Source organism: Apodemus sylvaticus, chromosome 3 (assembly GCF_947179515.1).
Source record: "Apodemus sylvaticus chromosome 3, mApoSyl1.1, whole genome shotgun sequence".
Taxonomy (NCBI): domain Eukaryota; kingdom Metazoa; phylum Chordata; class Mammalia; order Rodentia; family Muridae; genus Apodemus; species Apodemus sylvaticus.
Genome location: NC_067474.1, coordinates 11,007,604 through 11,029,228, shown reverse-complemented (window position 1 = coordinate 11,029,228; position 21,625 = coordinate 11,007,604). Strand labels below are relative to the sequence as shown.

Here is a 21,625-nt window from a genome sequence, read left to right as displayed (position 1 = left end):
ATTCATTTACATACCCCAGCATCACATGTCATACTTGGTGTTAACATAACTGGTATACACCTACCTTGTTGTACACACCAGTAAAGCTGGGCAAAAATATCATCCAAAAGCACATCGCTGAGAACTTCTAAATACTGGGTGAATACATCACATATTGCATAAAGGGCATGGTTACAAGTTGTTGTCATCCATTCAGCTTTCTGGGAGTGGGGGGGAAGGAGGTCATGAAATGAAGGTCATGCTGTCCACCAAGCATCAGACTCTGTCTCAAGTCTCCTCCCTCAAATTATATTAAACATAGTTATAAAAGTCTCCACTTAACATTGATCTATAGTACAGGGAGGAAAAATGAGGCTCTCTATCTACAGAGCCTGAACTATATGCTATAAGTGTTTTGTAGTAAAAATACATCATAATAAATAAATCTAATTTTACTTTGAATTCTTTAATAAACAAGAATTCAGAATCTGATATTAATTAAAGTTCCAGGTGTTTCTTAGCTGTGACCATGACAAAATATGGAACAAAAGCAATGAACATAAAGCTAAACCACTAATTCCGTCATTTTCCAAATAGTGTCCTTGCTAGTGAAAGAAGATACTGTTATCTGTCATGTACTGAAGGGATTTTAGGAATTCTTTCATGGTCAATGTGCTTCACTTCAAACATTAGTGTGTATTGAGTGAAAACCTGAAGAACGTTGTAACCTTCTTACCTCTGTCTGCTGTTCTGGCAATTTCATGTTGTCAAAAATTCTGAAAACAATTCTGAATAAGTCCTGCCACCAATGTTTTTCATAAGTGTGGCCATAGGTTTTCATTATTTCAAACATTACTGTTAAGCCCCTAAAATAAAAGAACACAATTGGGAAAGTTGCAATGTAAAGGAAGCATAACTTCCTAAGAAAAGGGTTAAAAGTTCACAAAACTACTAAACACAGAAAGTTAACACTTGTTAAAGTTAACACTGGCTGTTAATGCATATTGAATATGTAATTTAAGCTATAAAATTATAGGTTCTGAGTAGGAATGGCCCCACAGGCTCATACATTTGAGTACTTGGTCATTACAGTGTGGCACTACTTGACAGAGATTAGGTGTGGCCTTGTTAGAGGAAGTTATGTCACTGGGATGGGCTTTCATATGTTCAAGTAAGGCTCAGTGTGTCTCTCTTTCTGCGGTCTGTATTCTCTTGGCTCTTTCTCCAGCACCATGCCTACCTGCCTGCCCGCCCGCCTGCCTCCAGGTTTCCAACCATGAGGATAATGGACTAAAGCATCTGAAATTGTGAGTCAGGCCCAGTTAACTGCTTTCCTTTATAAGAGTCACCATGGTTATGGTGTCTTTTTACAGCAATAGAACAGTGACTAAGACAAAAATGCAGACTGGAGGAGGAGGAGGAGGAAGAGAACAACCACCACCACCACCACCACCCTTGAAAAATCTTTATCAAAGGGTTACAGGGATTTCAGCTACCAGTATGGATACTGCTCCCATAATATCTCCACACAAAAGATCTATCAACCAACCCACTAAGGCCTCGTCTCCATAGATCTGCATGTTCCTTGGTCCCTGCTATTCTCTAGGCAGTGCTAATAACTGAGGCAAGCAGTCAGTATGTGATAAACAAAACACCTAGAGATCATTCTGACAAGTTTTTAATCACTAAAACTGAAACTGAAAAATTGCCTTTCTGATTTATTATATTTCTTGAAGTAATTCTTTTATCAAACCATCAAAGTTTTATTTTTTCCTTATGTATGACTTCCGTTTGGCATTATATCAGTATCCTTCAGTCCTGAAGTTTTATTTCTATCAGTATTAAAATGGTCAGTTAAAACAAAAATGTTTCTAAAATGTTCCAAAGGACTGTACAGAGCCTAGGTCATATGCTGCTACATTCCCCAGGCCTAGCACATATATGAGATGTAGCAGGTTCTCAAAACACGTGTTCTGTAGATCTGTAAACTAAGCATAGTCTGTCTGTCCAGTCCCCATCAAGTGCTCAGCAGCCTGTAACCCCTAATGTGTGCTAAGCAAGGGCAGAGACTGAAGTAAAATGACTCTTCCTTCCTTAGGTTAAAACTGCACCCATCAAAATTAAACTGGGAATTATGGTTGGAGGAGGATTTCTCTGTTAGAGCTTTATTTGTTATAACAGAAATTCTGATGAAACAGGTTATGATCCAACGTAGGCTCAGACTATAGCTGTTTCTCAAAAAGCTGAGTACTATTTATAGCTTATCAGACATTTTACTTTGTACTTTCACAGGGTAAGCTGCTTACAGAGGTTCTCTTAGCAACTTGTTAAAATTAAAGACTTTTATTTAAAAATCCTTTTAGACATGTGGGGCTTACTCCTGTTAGCATAAGCACATGGAAGGGGGGTATAGAAGGAACAGGAACTCAAAGCTAATTAATTTTTAAAAAAAATGTTTCTACTGTTTGCCGGGAAGAAATTTTATCATTAATTGCAGTTTCTGAGAATAAAGTATGTAAAAAAATTTTTTTTACTATATTAAAAATAGACTAGATTTCATTTTGCACTAACATCTAGTAATCATTTTTTTAAAATAATAATATAAAAGGTGCCTATCTAGTTCTTTTTTTTTTCCTTTTTCATTTTTTGAGACAGGATTTCTCTGTGTAGCTCTGGTAGTCCTAGGTATCTGTAGACTAGGCTGACTTCCAACTCAGAGAGATCTGCCTGCCTCTGCCTCCCAAGTGCTGAGATTTTGGCCACCACCACCACCACCACCACTACCAGGCTGGCTCCCAAAATTGTGTGCTCACCCCCACCCCCAACTCTTTCTCTCTTTCATTGTATTTGGAATTGAGCTGAAATCATTCATTCATTTTAGTTGCTGATTAAACTTAAATTGGTCCATTTAGCTATAACCTGTTTACTGCTCACTAGGCCTAAGAGTGGGTGTGGAGATAGAGTGCTCGTCACATCTGGTTAGGCTAAGCTGGAATAACTCTTAATATATTAAGAACCATTCTTCTGATCTCTAATTGTAAACTTGTCTGTATCCATAAGAAAAGTTAATTAAAATGAAAATAAATCCTTTAAAGCTTAAATGTTCCAATACGGATTGTTACCTGGTTCTTACATCTAATTTGCATCTATTGATGATGCATGACAACTCAAAGAGGATTGGGAACCACCCTCTCACCCACACCCTGTCTTCAGGCGCCACAGTCATGTCGTCACTTGTGTACTCCTTGAAAGCCTGCAGAGGAAAAGGAGGAATAAGTAAATACTCACATGTTCAATTTAGTATTTCTCAGGAAAAACACTAAGTGCTTTACCAATCAAAGTTAGAAGTAATAAATAATAATTTACAAACTACTAAAAACTTACACTATCTGTAAAGAGCTTTAGACTAGATTTTTTTTTTTTTTAAAACAAAGTTGGCTTTTCAAGGCTTGAGATGGCTCAGCAGTTAAGAGTATATCCTACTCTGCACTGGAGCTGGGTTTGGTTCCTAGCACTCCTGTAAGGTGGTCTACAATAGCCTGGTAACTCCAGCTCCAGGGGTTCAGATGCTTCCAGCCTCGGCAGAGACTACCCACACATGTGCACATACTCCTTCCCAGCAGATACACATGATAGGGTTCAGATATTCAAATTAAAATTGGCAGACAGGTTGTCAATCCAGCATTTTATTTCAGTGCTTAAATACACCTTCATCCACAGCCAATTAACTTAAGTGCTGCAAAGCACAGGCAGACACTCAGCAAGGCAAGACACTTGCCAACAAGCCAGACTTCAAACCCTTTCTCCTTTACTTGCTTTGCTATATGGGCACATTTTAAAATTTCTTTGTATCTGTTTCCTTATAAAGCTGTAACACTACCTGCGCCATTTAGTGTTATGAAAATTAAACTAATAAATACACACAGAACACCTGACAGCTACAGTAATGGCAAGTACAGTCACTGGCCATGTTAACTCAGAATCGAGTTCAGACTGATTTTGGGCTCAAAATAAATGCTTCCTCTACCCTAACTTCCCAAATACAGATTTAAGATTGTATTCAATATTTAGCAAAATTTTGTTTACTAAATGATGCATACCTGAGGTCTATCAGACACGTATTTTGCACAATGGCGAATAAGTCGGATTGCTTCCATACTTGTGTCTGGGAAAGCTGCATTACATGCGAATTCAGATAAACACTTCACTGCATCCTGGAAAGAATCAATGGTGGCTGGAAAGTGTTTTTCAAATACAAGAGCTAAAACAGAGAAAAAGAAATAGAAATAATGGCATATTTCAATTATTTTAATTCTATGCAAAATATATTAACTTCAAATGTATATACTTCTTCTTCTTCTTCTTTTTTTTTTTTCCCCTGAGACAGGGTTTCTCTGTGTAGCCCTGGCTGTCCTGGAACTCACTCTGTAGACCAGGCAGTCCTCGAACTCAGAAATCTGCCTGCCTCTGCCTCCCAAGTGCTGGGACTAGAGGCGTGCACCACCACCACCCGGCTGTACATACTTCTTACAGGCTGTCAAGGGCTTTGACATCTAACAAAAATGGGTCCAAGTCTATCTTTTCAACTAGCCAGTCCTATGTAGTAGGCAAGTGCAAATGTGTAGAGGTGGCTCTGATGCTAAGGCTCTGCTCCTGTTGGTTCTTGATCTGTCAGTAAAGAAGTTATGAGCCAATTGATTAGCAGAATAGGCGGGACTTCTGGGTCCCTGCAGGAGACAAACAGGAGTAGATGAGAGAGAGTTCGCTATGCTTTGGAGAGAAAAAAGCCAAGCAGTTGGTAATGTTAAGCTGAGTCTAAATGTAACTGATCAACTAAAGTGGAGGGCAGGTGGAGAGGTGTGAGGCTCGGAGTATTGACAAGAGAACGCTTCGCTTCTCTAGGCGAGGATGAGTAGCACCCAGCAATTGTGCCGATAAGGCAAGCAGAAATTGAGCAACTCGTGTCTGTGTTTTTATCCCTGGATTCCAGGGAATCTGGGTGGGGGCTGGTAGCGCAGTCTGCTGGTAGCACAGTCTGCTCCTGGAGCTTACATGTGGGTGGCAAAAGATACCCACAACAGAAATGTGTCTATTTCATTATGCACTATAAACACACAACATAACAAAGTAATAGGTGCACTTTAGCTTTTGTTGAATAGATATGCAAAACGATCCCGGGGTTCCTGTTTTTATCAATGCATATGAGGACAGCTGTATTACAGTACATGCCATCTAGTAATCCTCAATTAATGATAAACACACCACCTCCTCCACCACCACCACCACCACCACCACATCCACCACCTCCACCACCTCCACCACCACCACCACCTCCTCCACCACCTCCTCCACCACCACCACCACCACCACTACTACCACCACCACCACCACCATTCCTACTACCACCATTCCTACTGTGAGCAAAATTCCTGAAAAGCTGTGCCTGGCAGTTAACAAAAACCCCCTGGTGGAAGTGTCTGTGTCTGCAGAGACTAATGGGCAGGCTGGAATTTCAGTACTGGAGACAAATTAAAGTTTTATAGGCTCACTACAACTACTAGTAGTAACTACTTTATCTTGCACTAGTTTTAGTTTCTTGAACAACCACTCTTTGACCCACTCGATATTTAAACTAATATTTTGTGATACTAAACAAAAATCTCTTAGAAGACATTAACTCAGCAGAACACTAGCTTCTACTAATCCAAGACTAAGAATGTCAGCAACAGCATCTTGGAACCCCCATCTCAAAACCCCCACCTCTCTGATATACCCACCACTGTATTGTAAAGTTCATTTGATTTATGACTTTCTTTGTTCTGTAAAATTATAAAAACCCTGTGAAACTGCTTCTATTTTGGAACATGGAATTTGGAGCAATCACATCTATGCTCCCGCACAACAGCCACACAAAATGGCTCCAGGATAAACTATCTGTTATTCCCTTTGGTTTTTGTGCTGAAGCTACTATTACAACAATTACTATTATTTTTCACTCTGGTTTTAAAAGCAACATTTGTAAACCTAAAGCCATACTACAGTCATAATCTTACTGCACCTGATTTGCCAACTAAATACATCCAGCTTCTTTATTTGCACTTCAACAGTTAAAGAATACTTACTGACAATGTGCCCTGTTGTCTGAAATGCAAGTTCTACTATGCTTTCGTCTTGGTCTGATGCAGCTAGATGGAATACTGAAAAAATGTTCTTCCATCCTGAACGAATATTTGCAGCCTGAGAATTAACCATTTGTGCTATACACCGTACAACCATATCTCGAATTGTTGGAGACCTAAAATAGCAAAATAATTGGTTAAAATGTATCACATAAAACTCAACAGATTTCTTTCTCTTTTTTCTATTTTTTCACCTGGCATAGAACATAGTAAGTTATTACTGATATTATTCAATTCAAAAAACATATTACCTGTTTCGTTTCATTATATGTTCAAAAGGTCGTAAGAAATCCTTTTGGAATCTGAAGTTTGCAAGCTCTCCTTTCTCTAAAAACTTCATTGATAGCTGCCTCAGGGAGTCTACTGCAAATATGGCTACGTCTTCATTAGGATTGCAACCAACCTGTAAGGGTAACAAGATCAAGATGCTAATGTTACAGGTAAAACTATAATTTTTCATTTCTGCCTTAAGAAAAAAAGTACAAAACAAATAGCACAGAGAGCCAAATCCTAGACTCATCACAAGGCATAAGTATGAGAAAAACAGAACATAGAAATATAAACAATCCGTGAAGTTTTAGCAATCATTTCTAAAAAGAATAACTCAAAAAGTTTCTGTTTCCTTAAAAAAAGCAGGTGACTGTGTATGTGTTTTCTCTCTGTGTGTATTTGTATGTGTGTGGGTGTATGAGAAGGTAACGCAGGACGGTCACTGGACTCCTCTGAGGTACAGCTAGAACTATAGGTAGTGGTGAGCTGCTGATGTGGACTGGACGCTGGGAACTGGACATGGGCCGCCCTCTGTAAAGAACCATCTTTCCAGCCCTTCTTTTTGCGACAGGATCGTGCTACACACATGGAGCCCAAGTTAATCTTGAACTCACAGATGTTCTGCCTCAACTTCCCCAAGTGCTGGTAATAAGTTTATAGCATGATTTCTGAAAGGTTTTCTAAATTTAGAAAACCGCAACAAATAATTGCTTAGAAGGAAAACAATCAGATTATAATTAGGAAAATTAAAACAAATATTGCAAATGTAAAAAAAAATTATAATTCTTCAAATACCTTATTAAAATGATCTCCAATAACTTCCCAAATCCGAGACCACTGCAGCCTTATTCTTCCCATGTTATAGTATGATATTTCTACTATTTTTTGTAGACTAAACATTCTTGGGTGTGTAGTAGAAAGCAATTCATCCATAGACACGGCACAGAGCCAACGAACAAAGTCGACTACAAAATAAATATATTTGCATTTTAATCTTAACTTTAAAGCCTTTTAGACAAAAGGACAGCTTAGGAGTAAAATAAATAGTCATGCTCACCAATAGCATTTCCATCTAGCCTTGTGGATCCTGTGAATATTCTGGGGAGAAAGAACATATAATTAAAAACCTTATGACGTCTTATTTCGGTAATGCCAACTCAAAAGTCATGGCCTGCAGTATTAACATTTCTTAGGTGTTTTTAGAGGGCCAAATGGCCAAATGAATATTTATTCACAACACAGCTTACCAACACAAGAGTAGTTTGAACTGTTTCTTTCTCTCATTTACATTCTGTACCTGTGAGTATACACTGTAACCTTATTTGCATATTTTAAAACATGAGGGAAGCATTTAAAAGTATTCAAAGGTTAAGAAAATATTCACTGTAAGTAACAATTAACTGTGTAAGAACTAAATTGTAATTTATTTTAATTCTTAAAAGAGTTAAGAAAATATTAATTGTAAAAGCAATGAATTGGTTTATCGGGAAAGGCTTTTCAAGTTTTACTGATGATTTTACTTTAATCAACTTCCTGATAAGAAATGGCTTAAGTCTTTTTGTACTGATCTTTTGAGTAAAATGAACTAATTAGAAACTTCGCAAAAAAAAAAAAAAAAAAAAAAAAAAAAAAACCCACCACCAACAAAAAAACCAAAACCAACCAAACAAAAAGATGGGGGGGAAGGAGTCAAGAAAGTTGCATTCCTAGCCCAAATGGTTATATTGAACCCAAAACATAAAATACAGAAAAAGTACAAAGCTCTCATCTCACCCAAAGTAAAAATGACTAGACTATGCACATGTGATCAGCTGATTTCTCTCAAAACTAGAGGTTTTCTCAGGGAAGGCAGAGTTTAGTGTTATTTATCTTGTGAGCCTGTCCCTTTAAAGGATCCCCAGTTGCTAGTCAACTGGCCCTTTAAGAATTCTTAGGTGTTAGAACTGCTTGACTCTATGACCTTCAGTGTTGGTTGCCTCTTGGATTTCTGGGAAGATAAAAGGCTCTGACAGGGAGTTGGGGGCTAGCAGCATGAGGAGAGAAGGCAGTCCCTACAGACTGTGTCCCTACAGTGTAAGGACACAGCTGAGCCAGGGGAAGCTGAGCTGGGCAGATGAGCCTTAAGAGCTGTTCCAGTTTGGAGCTGCTGGTGCTGGGAAGACTGGAGAAGGGACTGTGGCTGAGGTACTGAGGGACGGAGGAATGGTTAGGAGAAATGTTTGAAGGGGCTGGCTGGAAACTGGGAGGAGGGCTACAGGGAGTTTAAAAAAAACGTGGTTAGCAAAAAACACTAAAACAAAAATTTTTTTTTTTTTTTTTTTTTTTTTGATTTTGGTTTTTCGAGGCAGGGTTTCTCTGTATAGCCCTGGCTGTCCTGGAACTCACTCTGTAGACCAGGCTGGCCTCAAACTCAGAAATCCGCCTACCTCTGTCTCCCAGAGTGCTGGGATTACAGGCGTGTACCACCACTGCCTGGCTTAGAGTAAAAAATTAAAGTAATATAAGAGAACAACAGAAAAGACATCAAAGAAACAAGGAAGGATTTAACTGAAAAAAAAAAAAAAGTAAGTGGCAAACTATAGAGTAGTTCAGTGCAGTCACAGGGAGACAGTGCCACAGACTGTGATGCTAGTAGAGTGGAGGACAAAGGCAAGAGAGAAGGAGAGCTCTAACACAGCACCAGAGGTTCTGGAGAACCACTCAGGAGTGTGGCAGGAGGACATGCAAGCTGGGTGGGTGCATTCAAACTCTCACTCACTTGGTAGCCTCTGAGGGGTCTCTTTCTAGCCATGCTCCACTGACAACAACCCATATGCAGAGCACAGCAGCCTATGGAGGCATGCATAGTCGTGCCTTAACTTCTTCAGTATTCTTCTAATTCTTGTAGTATCTAAACAGATGCTCATAATGACCACAAAGACGACTTTCTGGACAACAGGAACAGCATTTGAGTGGAAGATAGGCTGGGAGCAACAATGGCAGTGTGGTGGTGTGGATATGCTTGGCCCGGGGGGCCTGGTCTTGTTGGAGAAAGTGTGTCACATGGGGGTGGGTAATGAGACCCTCCTCCTAACCACGTGGAAGCCAGACTTTTCCTGACTGCCTTCTGATCAAGATGCCTGAACTCTCAGCTACTTCTCCACCACCATGCCTGCCTGGATGCTGCTGTGCTTCCTGCTATGATAATAAAGGACTGAACCTCTGAACCTGTAAGCTAACCCCAATTCAATGTTGTCCCTTGGTCATTGTGTCTCTTCATAGCAATGAAACTCAAACTAAGACAGGCAGCTACTACCCAGCTGTGTAAGTGTACAGAGGAGAAAGGACTCTGGATAGATCCAGAGGCTGGTTCTACTCTCCAAACTTCTCTATGAATGAAAGAATGAAACATACTGTGATCATCAATACAAAACTAGCTAGCAGTGAGAATGAGCACAGGTATGCATCTCCTCTGGTCCCCAGTTTTATCTGAAGTAAAGTAATGAATTAGCCTGAGTCTCTACACCATCAAGCAAAGACTGGTATTTATATTTTTAAAAGCTTCAAATATAAGTAGTTTAAAAAATGTTGAAGGCCAGTGTTGTAAAACATAGTTTCAATTTTGGGAACATTTACCTAGAAATGCATAGAATACGACAATTTTGAAGAGCTTTCCAAAGAATCAAATGAAAAATTTCAGCCAAACCCATTTGCTTTACCCATAATGCTATTTTATATCATGTACCCAGAAAGATAAACTTATTTTCCAAGGGTTTAAAAGAGATAATTCTCTATGAGAATGGTTTGTGTTTTTTCATTAAGAATAGTATTTCCTGAATATTTCCAGTACTAATTGTAACACATTTTTATATAATTAAATTCCTTCCTGTATTTTACATTTGTGAAACCAAAATTAAAGGTACTTCATCATCTAAATCATAGTCTATCACTAAAGTCATATATTACTTCTAAAGGTTACTTTGACAATTTTTTTTTATTTTTAAAAAAGGAGCAAAACATTGTTGAAACACTATTTAAGTGAATAGGGGAGAAAGTGAATACCATACCTATCTACAGCAACCACCACACTTTGAGAGCTGGTTTCTCCAATAGACTCCTGAATACTGGCTATCTGCTTCCAGTCCACATTTCCTCCAACTGCCACACATAAGAGAGAGCATGAACCATTTTAGTTAGAAAACAATTCAAGGAAACAATGCACTGAAGAGTTCTAGAACACATTTCTAAGTCAGTTATTTTCCTCGTAAGAAATGATGCACTGGGTGACACCAACAACAGGTGTAAATCAAGGGCACATGTGCTCAGTGTGCTAACTACATAATTGACGAGGCACGGTTTACTATTACAAGACTCATTTGCAAGGATCATACAAACTAAGAGCATTATGAATTTAGATCACAAAATTAGTGGTACCGGACAAAATCTTAAGATTCCCTTAATCTTTAAGAAATGAGCAAGTTCTCTTGCTATCTTCTGCTTGGTTGGTCACATTAGAACTTCTGTCATTTAATCTCTAACCTCTCATTTATAAGGGTTTAATGAAAATTCTTTGTATAGTATATAACCTCTTATTTAAAGTATAATTTCCCTTTGCTTCCAAAACTGTTCCATGTTAGACAGTGGAAACGGTACTCCTAGTTTTTAAATTATACTTTAGGATTATTTTTGATATGTGCTGGTTAGTTTTTTGTCAGCTCAACACAGCTAGAGTAATTTTTTTCATTGAGAAAATGCACAGACCAGCTTGGCCTATGCTCTATTTCTTGACTGCTGGTTGGTGTGGGAGGACTCAGCTCACTGTGGGTGGGACAATCTCTGGGTTGGTGGACTTGGGTACTATAAGAACGCAGCAGAATAATCTGTGGATCAAGCCAGTAAGCAGGCATCCTCCATGTTGCCTGTATCATCAGGTTTGGGCCTCTAGGTTCCTTGAGTTCCTGCCCGGACTTCCTTGAAAATGGTCCCCAAGTTGTTTTTGGTCATGGTATTTTATAATAGCAACAGAAACTATAACTACAGCAGAAATTGTTACAAAAGTAGAGTATTACTTTAACAGACTCGGTCATGTTGTTTGGGGGAGGACTGTGGAAACTGTGTTCAATGCTTTACCAAGCTGTTGTGGAAACTAAGAATAATGATATAAATAGTACAGATGATGTGGCTTGTGAAGGGTTACAGGTTAGTTTGAGGGGCCACTTTAGACTCTGCTGGGCTGTTTGTGTGATACTTTGAATTAAGAATCTGTGTTGACTGGAGCTGAAGATCAGGACATTTGATACCAGACAGCTGAGCTGAGAAATCAATGATTAGGAAGAAACCAGCATCATTAATGAACTATCTTGCAGAAAGTACTTCCTCACAGTCAGCATACAGAGCTACTGTGTTCCAGAGGAAACTAAAGCTGTATGATATGCTGGCTGCGTTCTTGATAATATATACAAGAGTCTCCCACATGGTACCCGTCATAAAGCATGAAGGAATCCTGAAGAACAGCTAAGACTTGGCATTTTGGGAGATGCCGGTATCATGAAATGGCTGCCAAGGACAGCAGCAGCTGTGGATTGTAGCCAGCCCGAGTCTATGACAAGCTGCATGTGTTGTGAACCGCACAGACTGCCCAAGCCATTTGGAACCCAGAAAACTTTGAGTGGAGCCCACACACTGGATCCAATACTTACGCTGCAGGGTTGGGTTTTACTTGAATCTTTGGTGACAGTGCCTTGGTTCCTCCCTCTTGGAATACAAAGGTGTATAGCTTATTTTTCATTTTACATTGAGATCTTTACATCTGTTTTTCACTTTATCTGTGTATATCCACTCCTTACATAGTTTAGGCTCTTAAGAGTCTCAGTCTTAGATTGCTTAAAGTTCCCAGACTTATTTCCTTTTACGATCTTTTCTTCACTCACAAGACCAACACTTCTCAACTACGGCCTTCCTTTCAATTACTAGGGTGGGGTAGAAATCTTGCCCTGCCATTTAAGTACTCCTCTTTAACAGTTTAATCAGTGCATTTTTTTGGTTTTTTTGGATTCAGATTTTTCGAGACAGGGTTTCTCTGTATAGCCCTGGCTATCTGGAACTCACTCTGTAGACCAGGCTGGCCTCGAACTCAGAAATCTGCCTGCCTCTGCCTCCCAGAGTGCTGGGATTAAAAGCGTGCACCACCACCGCCCAGTTTCAGTGTATGTCTTTATTCATGTGGGATCAATCATTGTACCCAATGTGAGTGTCCAATGACACCGTTGTTCTCATTTATCTGACTCAGCGAAGTACTACTCATTCTACAACTATTCACGCAGTCTAATATTACCTTCTCATCTGGATAAAAATAGAACTCAATAGTATACAAAAGACAGGACTACACTTAGCTAATTTACCAGCAGGGAAAGATACACAGTAAGTTTCAATACAATGTAAAGGTTACTCAATAGCTGAAATAGACTATATATATTTGTTAACAGAACTAATGCTGATAACGAGAGTAGCTCATCGTAACTCTTTAGATAGGATGTAATACTAACTGATACTACATTGGAAGGTGAAATCTATGGAAAAGCATCAGAAGGATAAAGTAAGGGAAGGAAGGAAGTGATCCTACGCTGCACTTTAACCTACTCTGTGTGGTCATAGTGAAGAACTGAACAGAAGGCACAGGACTGGGAAACAGAGCAGGAGGTGGAGCTGTAACAGCACTAGAGAACAGGAGGTGATCTGCAGTGACATCTGCCACCCTACTCATCCCCAGGGCTGATGGTTAGGCTGATGTGGCTGGCTCACGGGCACTCCCTTCTCTCCTCACAGTTCCAGCTATACCCTCTCATCTCAGCAGTCATGTGCTCAGGTCAGGAGGACGTTTCCCCCAAAGAAAGACAGCTTTTTGATTAAAAATATATGGATATCTGTGTTCCCCACTAAAACCTCCAAACAAACTCTAAAGAAACTAGAAATGGAGTCCAAGGGTGCTAAGATTGTGACACCTTTTTGTTTTGGTGCCGGGATCAACCCTAGGGCCTTATAAATACAGGCAAGTACTTCACCAAGTGAGCTTCTTTTTTAGAATGACTGTCACACTTAATGAACTACTATTCCCCTTTCTTTCCTTTTCTTGAGAATTCTCCAGTCTGACTGTGTAGCACACTCTGGTTTTCCCAGTGCTAGGATTACAGGCACGTTGCAGCGACCAAGCAGTGCAGTCATTTAGGACACAGCCACGTGCCCTTTAGAGACTGTCATGCTTCACAGCTTCCCAGGAAGGAACTGGGCAGCAAAATGAAGCAGGGAGAGAGAAGACACAAGCTGGCAGTCTGCTGCGCACTATAAAGCAAGGGGAAAGCAGGAAGAGTGACTAGAGTAACCGAGGCGGTACCAACAGTTCCAAGGAGCACCTAACACATGCGCCAACAGGAACTGAAGGCAGGAAGCAGTATCAGAGGGTAGAGGGCCCGTCATCACATAACTTGAGTTGCACATTAATTGAAATACACATTCTAGGGAGGTTTTAAGCTTTTATACTTAAGGTGATTTATAATCATGTATAAAAATAATTAAAGGAGTGGCTGGAGAGATGGATTGTTGGTTTGGGATCATGGACTCTTCTTCCAGAGGACCTGGGTTCAATTCCCAGCACCCACATGGAAGCTCATAGCTGTCTCTAACTCTGGTTCTAGGAGATCTGACGCCCTCGCATATACACACATGCAGGTAAAATACCAATGCTTGTGAAATAAATAAATTTTTAAAATAATTAAAGAAACCAAAGAATGTATAAAATGCCTAGAAACTCAAGTTATTTAACAAACATGTAACATCTTTCACAGATATGTGATAGTCTAGTTGCAACACACAATTTCCATTTTATCAAATTACTCATATTTAGGCTAAGAAAAATATAAATGTTGAATATATGCTTAGAAGACTTGTGTGGGAAAGCCATTGAATTTTCAAATAATACACATGGAAATCCTATTTAAATTTCAAAATTATGTATTTTGAGACAGTTCACTATGTAGCCCAGGCTGACCATGGACCTGCCATCTTTTTCTGCCTCCATCTCTCAAACGCTGAGATTATGATATGCATGTGCATGGTCAGCTAAACAGTTTTATGTTTGGGGTGGGTTGTTTGTTATTTTTGCAGTGCTGGAGATAAGACCCACTTGTGATCATGAGACTGGGCAGGCAGCAAGCAAGGCTAAATCATCTTGCTATCCTGCTCTTGGCTTGATGTTTTTAATGAATTTAAAGTTTCTGTTTCTAAAACATAAAGTTACAAACTTCTTTCATGTACAGTTTTCCCTCTACATGTTAATTTCATATCTATTAAAAAAATACTTGGGGGACTTTCTGTGGAGGGTTTAAAGAAAGGAAAGAAAAGGGGAAAATTATGTAATTATATTTTAATTAAAAAAATTAAAATGAAGTCAGGCAGTATTAGCACATGCCTTTAATCCCAGCATTTGGGAGGCGGAGGCAAGTGAATCTCTGAGTTTGAGGCCAACCAAGACAGCCAGGTCTACACAGAAAAACCCTGTCTAGAAAAACGAACCAACCAAATAAATAAAGTAAAAATAAAAATAAAAATAAAAATGAGGGGGCTGGAGAGATGGTTTAGCACTTAAGAGCATTGGCTGTTCTTCCAGAGAATCTGGGTTCCATTCCAAACATGCACATGGCAGCTTACAACTGTCTTTAACTCCAATTACAGGGGATCCAACATCCTCATATAGACATATATACAGGCAAACCCCAATGCTCATAACATAAAAAATAAAGATAAGTCAATCATAAAAAAATAAAAATGAGAAAATATTTGGGAGAAAAATTATACCTGTACTATACTTATAAAATGTTTATTTCTACTCTTGTATAACTATTTGCATAGTTTGCTTTCTATTTGATATTATAAGCCATCTAGAGATGATTTAAGGTGCACACCAGGGTATGTGTTGGCTATAGGGATATACTCTATTCTTTATAAGGAACTTGAATATCCAGGATTTAGGTATATCAGTGGGCTTTGGAATCGAATCTCAATGGCATCAAAGCTTGACTGTCAGAACACAGTTTAGGGATGGAGTGGTGTGAGAATCCTGAGTGCCCATGAGAGTGCTTGAAGAAAACAAGACAAGAGTCTTGTGCTCTCAGTTTATTCAAAACATGAAATTGTTCTTGGAATGCGTTTTCATGCTCCTCCCAGGTGTATGGATAGGCGTGAGTTACTTCAGATTAATCATTATTGCTTTCCGTTGTTATTCAATTAAATGTTTTAAATTATCCTTTTTATGTTTTATGAAAAAACATGTTTTTGCCGTGCGTGGCTTGTCCTTGTGATTGTATACAGCTTGAACGCATGTGAACTTTACTCATACGACCCACCTTAACTGCTTGGTATAGAATGTCTGGTGCTCTGACTAATGCTGGCTACAGCATGAGACTTTAGTCCACCTTGTTTATCAGCTCCATCCCCAGGTCTCAGGACCTCTACAGCGGTGGGTGCTCATATCATGCTCAATGCTGTCAGTATGGTTTCATAGGAGGTCTGGTGAACAGATGCTAGTTAATATAGAAAAGTAGTAGTTTAAAGTGTCTCAGCTGGGTCTGTGTACAGCCTTTTCTGGATTAAATACTAAATAAAACATTCTGCTCAGCAAAGTACCTGCTATCTATGTGAGCACGGGAGACAGAGGTGAGCACCTCTTACAGAGGCTGGGTAGAAACCAGTAAGGCTCAAAGGGAGGCCTCTGCTCAAAAAAGCCCATGTCAATAGTAGTTTTCTCACAAGCAGAGTCAGAAGTGATCCCTCGACAAACAGAAATGAATGGAGAGTAGAGGAAATTAAAAAACAAACAAAAAAACCCAAAACTATGACAGGACAAATTTTACACAAAAAGCAGACATAATGGCTCAGCCCTGTAATCTTGGAAGGTGAAGACATGAGAATCATACACCTTGACTACAGAGGGAAACAGAGAATATATCAATACAGATTAAGGAAAGTTATTAGTTAAAGGATAAGAAGAGGAGTTATTGGTTTCTACAGCTGCCTAGCAGCAAGCTATGTTTTTTGTGTGGGGGGGTGGTCTGATGTACTTCATGCAAATTCTTTTTATGAAGGGAAAGGTCACTTTTTATTATTGAAATCTAAGTAGCACTACAACACAATGCATAAATAAACATGCATTCACTTTCAAATGTACTAAGTGTTAGCAAGAACCAATGTTCCTCTAAACTAAAATGCATAGTTCAAGTTTTTACTGGTGTTTAATGTCTACTGTAACCTAATCCTGCAGGTCTTCTTGCCGCAGCTGAGCCCTATCATTTCAGCCTTCCTACACACTCTGCCTTTGCAGGTACTCACTCACTGGCACACAGTCACCTGTCTGTAAACAGCTTTCGCCATATTTTCTGCTCTCTTATGCAGCAATCACTGTTCTAATGTCTAGAGGTAGAGTTCCAGGCTTCCCGTGCCACTCCTGAGGCAGTTCTAAACTCTACTGCTGGGCCACCAAGCCTAATACACTTGAACTCGAATTCATACTTCATACTCAGCAATGACATCACCGAGACATTTTGCCAGATTGCACTGTTAGGCGATTTTAGTTGAACTACCATCAGGAACTAATTTTGCTCAATCCAAACTGAAATCAATATATGGTCCTAGTCCTTTATCTTTCTCTCTTTAGATCTGAAACCATTTTAGGTTTCCTAAGGACTGCTAACAACCACAGAAATTACTAAACGAATTTAGTAATTAAGACAGGAAATATTCACAATATAATTTTATATTACAAAGTCTTAAAAAATAAACACTGATGGATCTCTGGCGTACTCCTTACTGCTCCTGAAGTCATGCCTCTGAAGAGCTGAGTGTGGGGAGGGAAGGATGGTCAGGAGATACCCCTAATCTTTAATGCAAAAGTCATTATGCTAAGTCCATTCTTCACACATACATTCTTATTTAGTCCTAATAATCCTGCAATTAGATGGTGTCTTTAGTTTGCAATGGTGGAAACCAAATCTGGAACTAAAGTAGCTGGCATATGAGCATGAAAGAAATGTAGACGAACTCAAACCTAGAAGTGCAGAAGTCAAAGTCAAAGTCTAAGCATCTTCCTTGTTAAACATTCTTTTTAAAGATTTATTTATTTTACTTATATGAGTACACTGTAGCTATCTTCACACACACCAGAAGAGGGCATCAGATCCTGTTACAGATGGTTGTGAGCCACCCTGTGGTTGCTGGGAGTTGAACTCAGGACCTCTGGAAGAACAGTCAGTGCTCTTAACTGCTGAATCATCTCCCCACCCCATTTGAACTATTTCTATTCTGAACTGAAAATATATTATCTTTAATATTTTTGCATTTACTTTTGCTAATATTTTCATTTGTACTATTGGCCACTCCCAACTCTTCTGAAAGCTTGGGTAAGAGGTTCCATCCTGACAGAACAGTTTGGATGGGTTTTACACAATGGCTTTAAAATTTATGAATGAGTGGGATTTCTCTAGTTGCTCCAATTATCTCTTAACTACTACCAGTCTACACATTACTTGCCCAGTCTTGGAAGCAAGTGAGATGAAGTGTATCCTTTACATAGTCAGAAGGAAGAAACTAAGTAGCATTTAATACTATAAACCAGACCAAGTGAGAAAAGACTAATTTCCTAGTTATCATGTCTTTCTCTATAATTAGGCAAAGGGAAATTTCTCTAGTTATATTTCATTGTCATAATAAAAATAACATAGCATGATGATTAAAAAAAAGTTTTGACACTTTCTAAAACGAAAGTAAAACCTCTCACCTAGACCCAGGCCAACAAATTCATCTGGAGCCTGATCTTTTGTCCCAGTGAGAGACCCTTCTCTGCCTCTCACAGTCCCAGAAATATACCGAGGCTTCACTCCAGTTCCTATAAGTTGTGCCAGCTCTAACTGACTGATGCACTTCAGGATCTACAGCACAGGAAGAAAAACAATGTGAGGTTTTAAAAGTATGTACCTTAAAATATATGCAGTTAGGATTTAAAAAACATTACATTATAAATCATTACAAAATCTATTTATTTAAAATAAACTATATTCCACAATTAATGCTTATTAATGGTAGAACATTTAGCATCAACTGATTTTAAAAACTGAATTGCAAAGTTAAAAGTGCTTCTACCTCATGCCATGAATTTCCTAAGTAATTTCCATCAGTGTGAGCCACTGTGATGAGTGTTTTTATGGTGTCGATATTCTTCTGTTTCATTTCAGTAATACCAGAACTCACTGTAAGTAAGGTAAATCTGGCTAGTGCTTGGACATATGCATCTCTTTCCAGCTATGAGAGGGGAGGGGAGAGAGAGAGAGAGAGAGAGAGAGAGAGAGAGAGTTAATTGTATTAACATGGTTGAAAACACAGCACACTGGCCTCTAACTTTGTTAAACCAACTGTCTATGTGCTTAGTAAATTTTAGCAAACATTCCATAGATTACACACAAAACTAAAAATAATTACAATCTTCAAATAAGGCAGAAAGTTCATAATTGTCTTAAACCTAGACACAATCAAAATGAGATTTTCAGTAGTCAACAAATGAATTTATATAGTAAAAATAAGTTTATAGAAAATTTGTTTCAATTATAATAGCTAAACCCTGATTTATAAATTTGTTATTTCCTCTACAGTTAGGCTGTATTTTGTAATACGGCAAATTATAACATTCACAATGAAATATGAAAAATAAGTCTAGTTAAAAGTCATCCTTAAACTGCTAGAAAGGACTGTATTTATGGAGAGTATGTTAGACACTTGGTTCTTTTAAAGAAAACTAGTTCTGAGGTTTAAGAGGCATCTAAAATAAATACAATGTTTAGAAACATCATACATTGCTCTATCACAGTCTCTTAAAAATTATTTAAATTTATCACAAATTTGAAGCTGGTTTTTAAGAATGTCAGAGAGAAGTGCTATGAGTTGAAGTATACTGATGGTACATATCTTCAAAACTGGCTATGAGGTAAAAGTGTCTGTTACCTGAATGCTGAAAATGCATGCAATTCTGATTGCACATCTTATCCCTTCGAGGCAGAGCGAGGCTACCTCAGTATCATCACAGTCTTGTAGACCCACACTGAATGCAGCCAGAAACGGTGTCCAAGCCAACTACAAAAATTAAAGATTTAAAATAACATGCATATCAAGTGATAATTGAACATCTTGGCATAGTGAGAAAGTTTTCTTAAAGAAAAAAGAAAATTATGTTTCTTGGGCTTAAATAAATAGAAACAATAATAAACTCAGTAATGACCTAAGGTGTATCTTAGTAACAGTATCTATAAACTATTCACAACAAAGAAAACACATTCATATATACAGTCTTATCATTGATTTAAAATAACCAGCACTGACTTTTACAATAATCCAGATTCTTTAGTTTCATTACAATCCCCTGAATTATTTTCCTACTTGCAACAAGTTACCTTACATTTTTCAAAGCCCACTTTCCAAACATCACTCAACCTACCTTTTATTGTACTATTTACTTATATTAATAAAGCAATATTTGATTCCTAGTTGGACAGTATTTTAAAATATTCAATAAATTATTCATTACACATTTTGGAAGAGAGCAGTTTATACTTGGCAGACCCTGGTCCATATCTGTGACCCAAGCACTTCAGAGCTGGAGTCGGGACGGTGCTCAAGGCCGACCTGAGATACCTGTGGCATGGCCTCAAAGAGTGAAGGACTTGGTGAGGTAGGTAAGTGGTAGAGCACTTACTTGCCTATCACTGGACAGCAAACAACAGAAACCCACATAACTCAAGTGCTTGATATTAAATTATGTTGCTTTTAGTAGTTTACTGAGCATCAGAGCAATATGCACATGAAGTTATAAAGATAAAAAACATTATTTTAATAGTGCATTATAAAAATGATGAGGTTTTTTTTAAACAGGGTCATGAAACTTATAGCATTTCTAAGGAAAACAATTAATCTTTTCTTCTACAGTTCAGAAAGTTGAAAGAGCTTAACACCCATTCACAGCACACAAGCTGTGTGTACCTAGGTTCTTCCTAGGCCTCACTCTGTATCTACAACACTTGAAGATGCTGCTTCAGTCAGGATGTGCAAGCAACAAGGATAGTACTTATTGATTACAAAGTATCCCATAAAAGCAATAATAAATTACACATTCTGTGACAGAGAAAGTACTTTAGGTTGAAAATCTTTGTTTTAGCTTAAGAAGAAAATACACATGGTTCTTAAGTTAATGGGAAAAACATTTCATTAGGATTATGATTAATCCAAGATGATAATTTCTTTATCAATTTATCCCTAAATAATATTAAGCAGATAGTGAAACTACTGTCTGGACATAATTGTATAAATCTTTCTGAAATAAGATTTAGCAACATATAAAAATGTTCTCATGTATATGTTTATATTCCTCAATATTTTAAGTCACATTCTAGAAAATTAGAGATTATATAGTCCTTTCCCCCAACCAATACTTATTTATTGAGCAATTACAAACCAGGAACTGTACTAGATTATTAGGTATTGCAGGATATTTGATCACACTGTGAACCCTGACAGTGTGTTATTTACTGAAAAAAGTGGTTTCTAGTTGTGTGGCTCTACCTTAGCACACACCTGTATTCCCCTTTGGCTGGAATACAGACATGCCTTTAGTACATACCTTTAATCCTAAACAACAAAGGTAAAGTTAGTTCGTAATAGAAAGTACCCATGTTTGAAAGGGATGTCGAATTGCAGAAAAAATGATGAGTCAGAGAAAGATTTGACAGAGTAGGATCTGCTCAACTCTCAAGAAAACAGAGAGAAAGGGGATAACTTAAGAGAGCAGAGAAAGAAAAAGAGAAGGAGGCAGTTTTAACGGGACAGCTGTACAGAGACAGGTTGCAGAAAGAGAACAAGCTGGACACAGGTGAAGACAGAATAAGCCAGAGAATGAGGAGGAGCCAGAAGATTAGAACACATTGCCAGAGAGGTCTAGCAGAACAATTCAGGAGAAGCTGAGAGAAGCCAGGTTGAATCAAGTTAGCTTGAACAGGAGTTTTGAGCCAGAACAGCTGAGTTGACCAGCCAGTCAGAGTTCAGAAAGAGCTAGAAAGGGTGAACCTATTCAGCAGTAAGTATCAAGACTGAAAATATTCTTAGATTGTATGGAGGCTAAAAGCTTCCAG

The 21,625-nt window shown here is 38.4% G+C and overlaps 1 protein-coding gene across 1 annotated transcript in view; it reads right to left on the bottom strand.

Moving 5' to 3' along the window:
* Arfgef1 (ADP ribosylation factor guanine nucleotide exchange factor 1) overlaps window positions 1-21,625 on the bottom strand; it is a 93,163-nt gene that overhangs the window by 14,610 nt on the left and 56,928 nt on the right. Inside the window, exons 20-31 of the mRNA XM_052175959.1 lie at window positions 19,449-19,577; window positions 18,594-18,752; window positions 18,232-18,382; window positions 10,475-10,565; window positions 7,486-7,526; window positions 7,224-7,393; window positions 6,410-6,561; window positions 6,102-6,274; window positions 4,080-4,240; window positions 3,102-3,232; window positions 716-845; window positions 65-200 (exon numbers count right to left, since the gene is read on the bottom strand). Coding sequence (XP_052031919.1) covers window positions 65-200; window positions 716-845; window positions 3,102-3,232; window positions 4,080-4,240; window positions 6,102-6,274; window positions 6,410-6,561; window positions 7,224-7,393; window positions 7,486-7,526; window positions 10,475-10,565; window positions 18,232-18,382; window positions 18,594-18,752; window positions 19,449-19,577 — 1,624 coding nt within the window. The remainder of the gene's footprint in view (window positions 1-64; window positions 201-715; window positions 846-3,101; window positions 3,233-4,079; window positions 4,241-6,101; window positions 6,275-6,409; window positions 6,562-7,223; window positions 7,394-7,485; window positions 7,527-10,474; window positions 10,566-18,231; window positions 18,383-18,593; window positions 18,753-19,448; window positions 19,578-21,625) is intronic.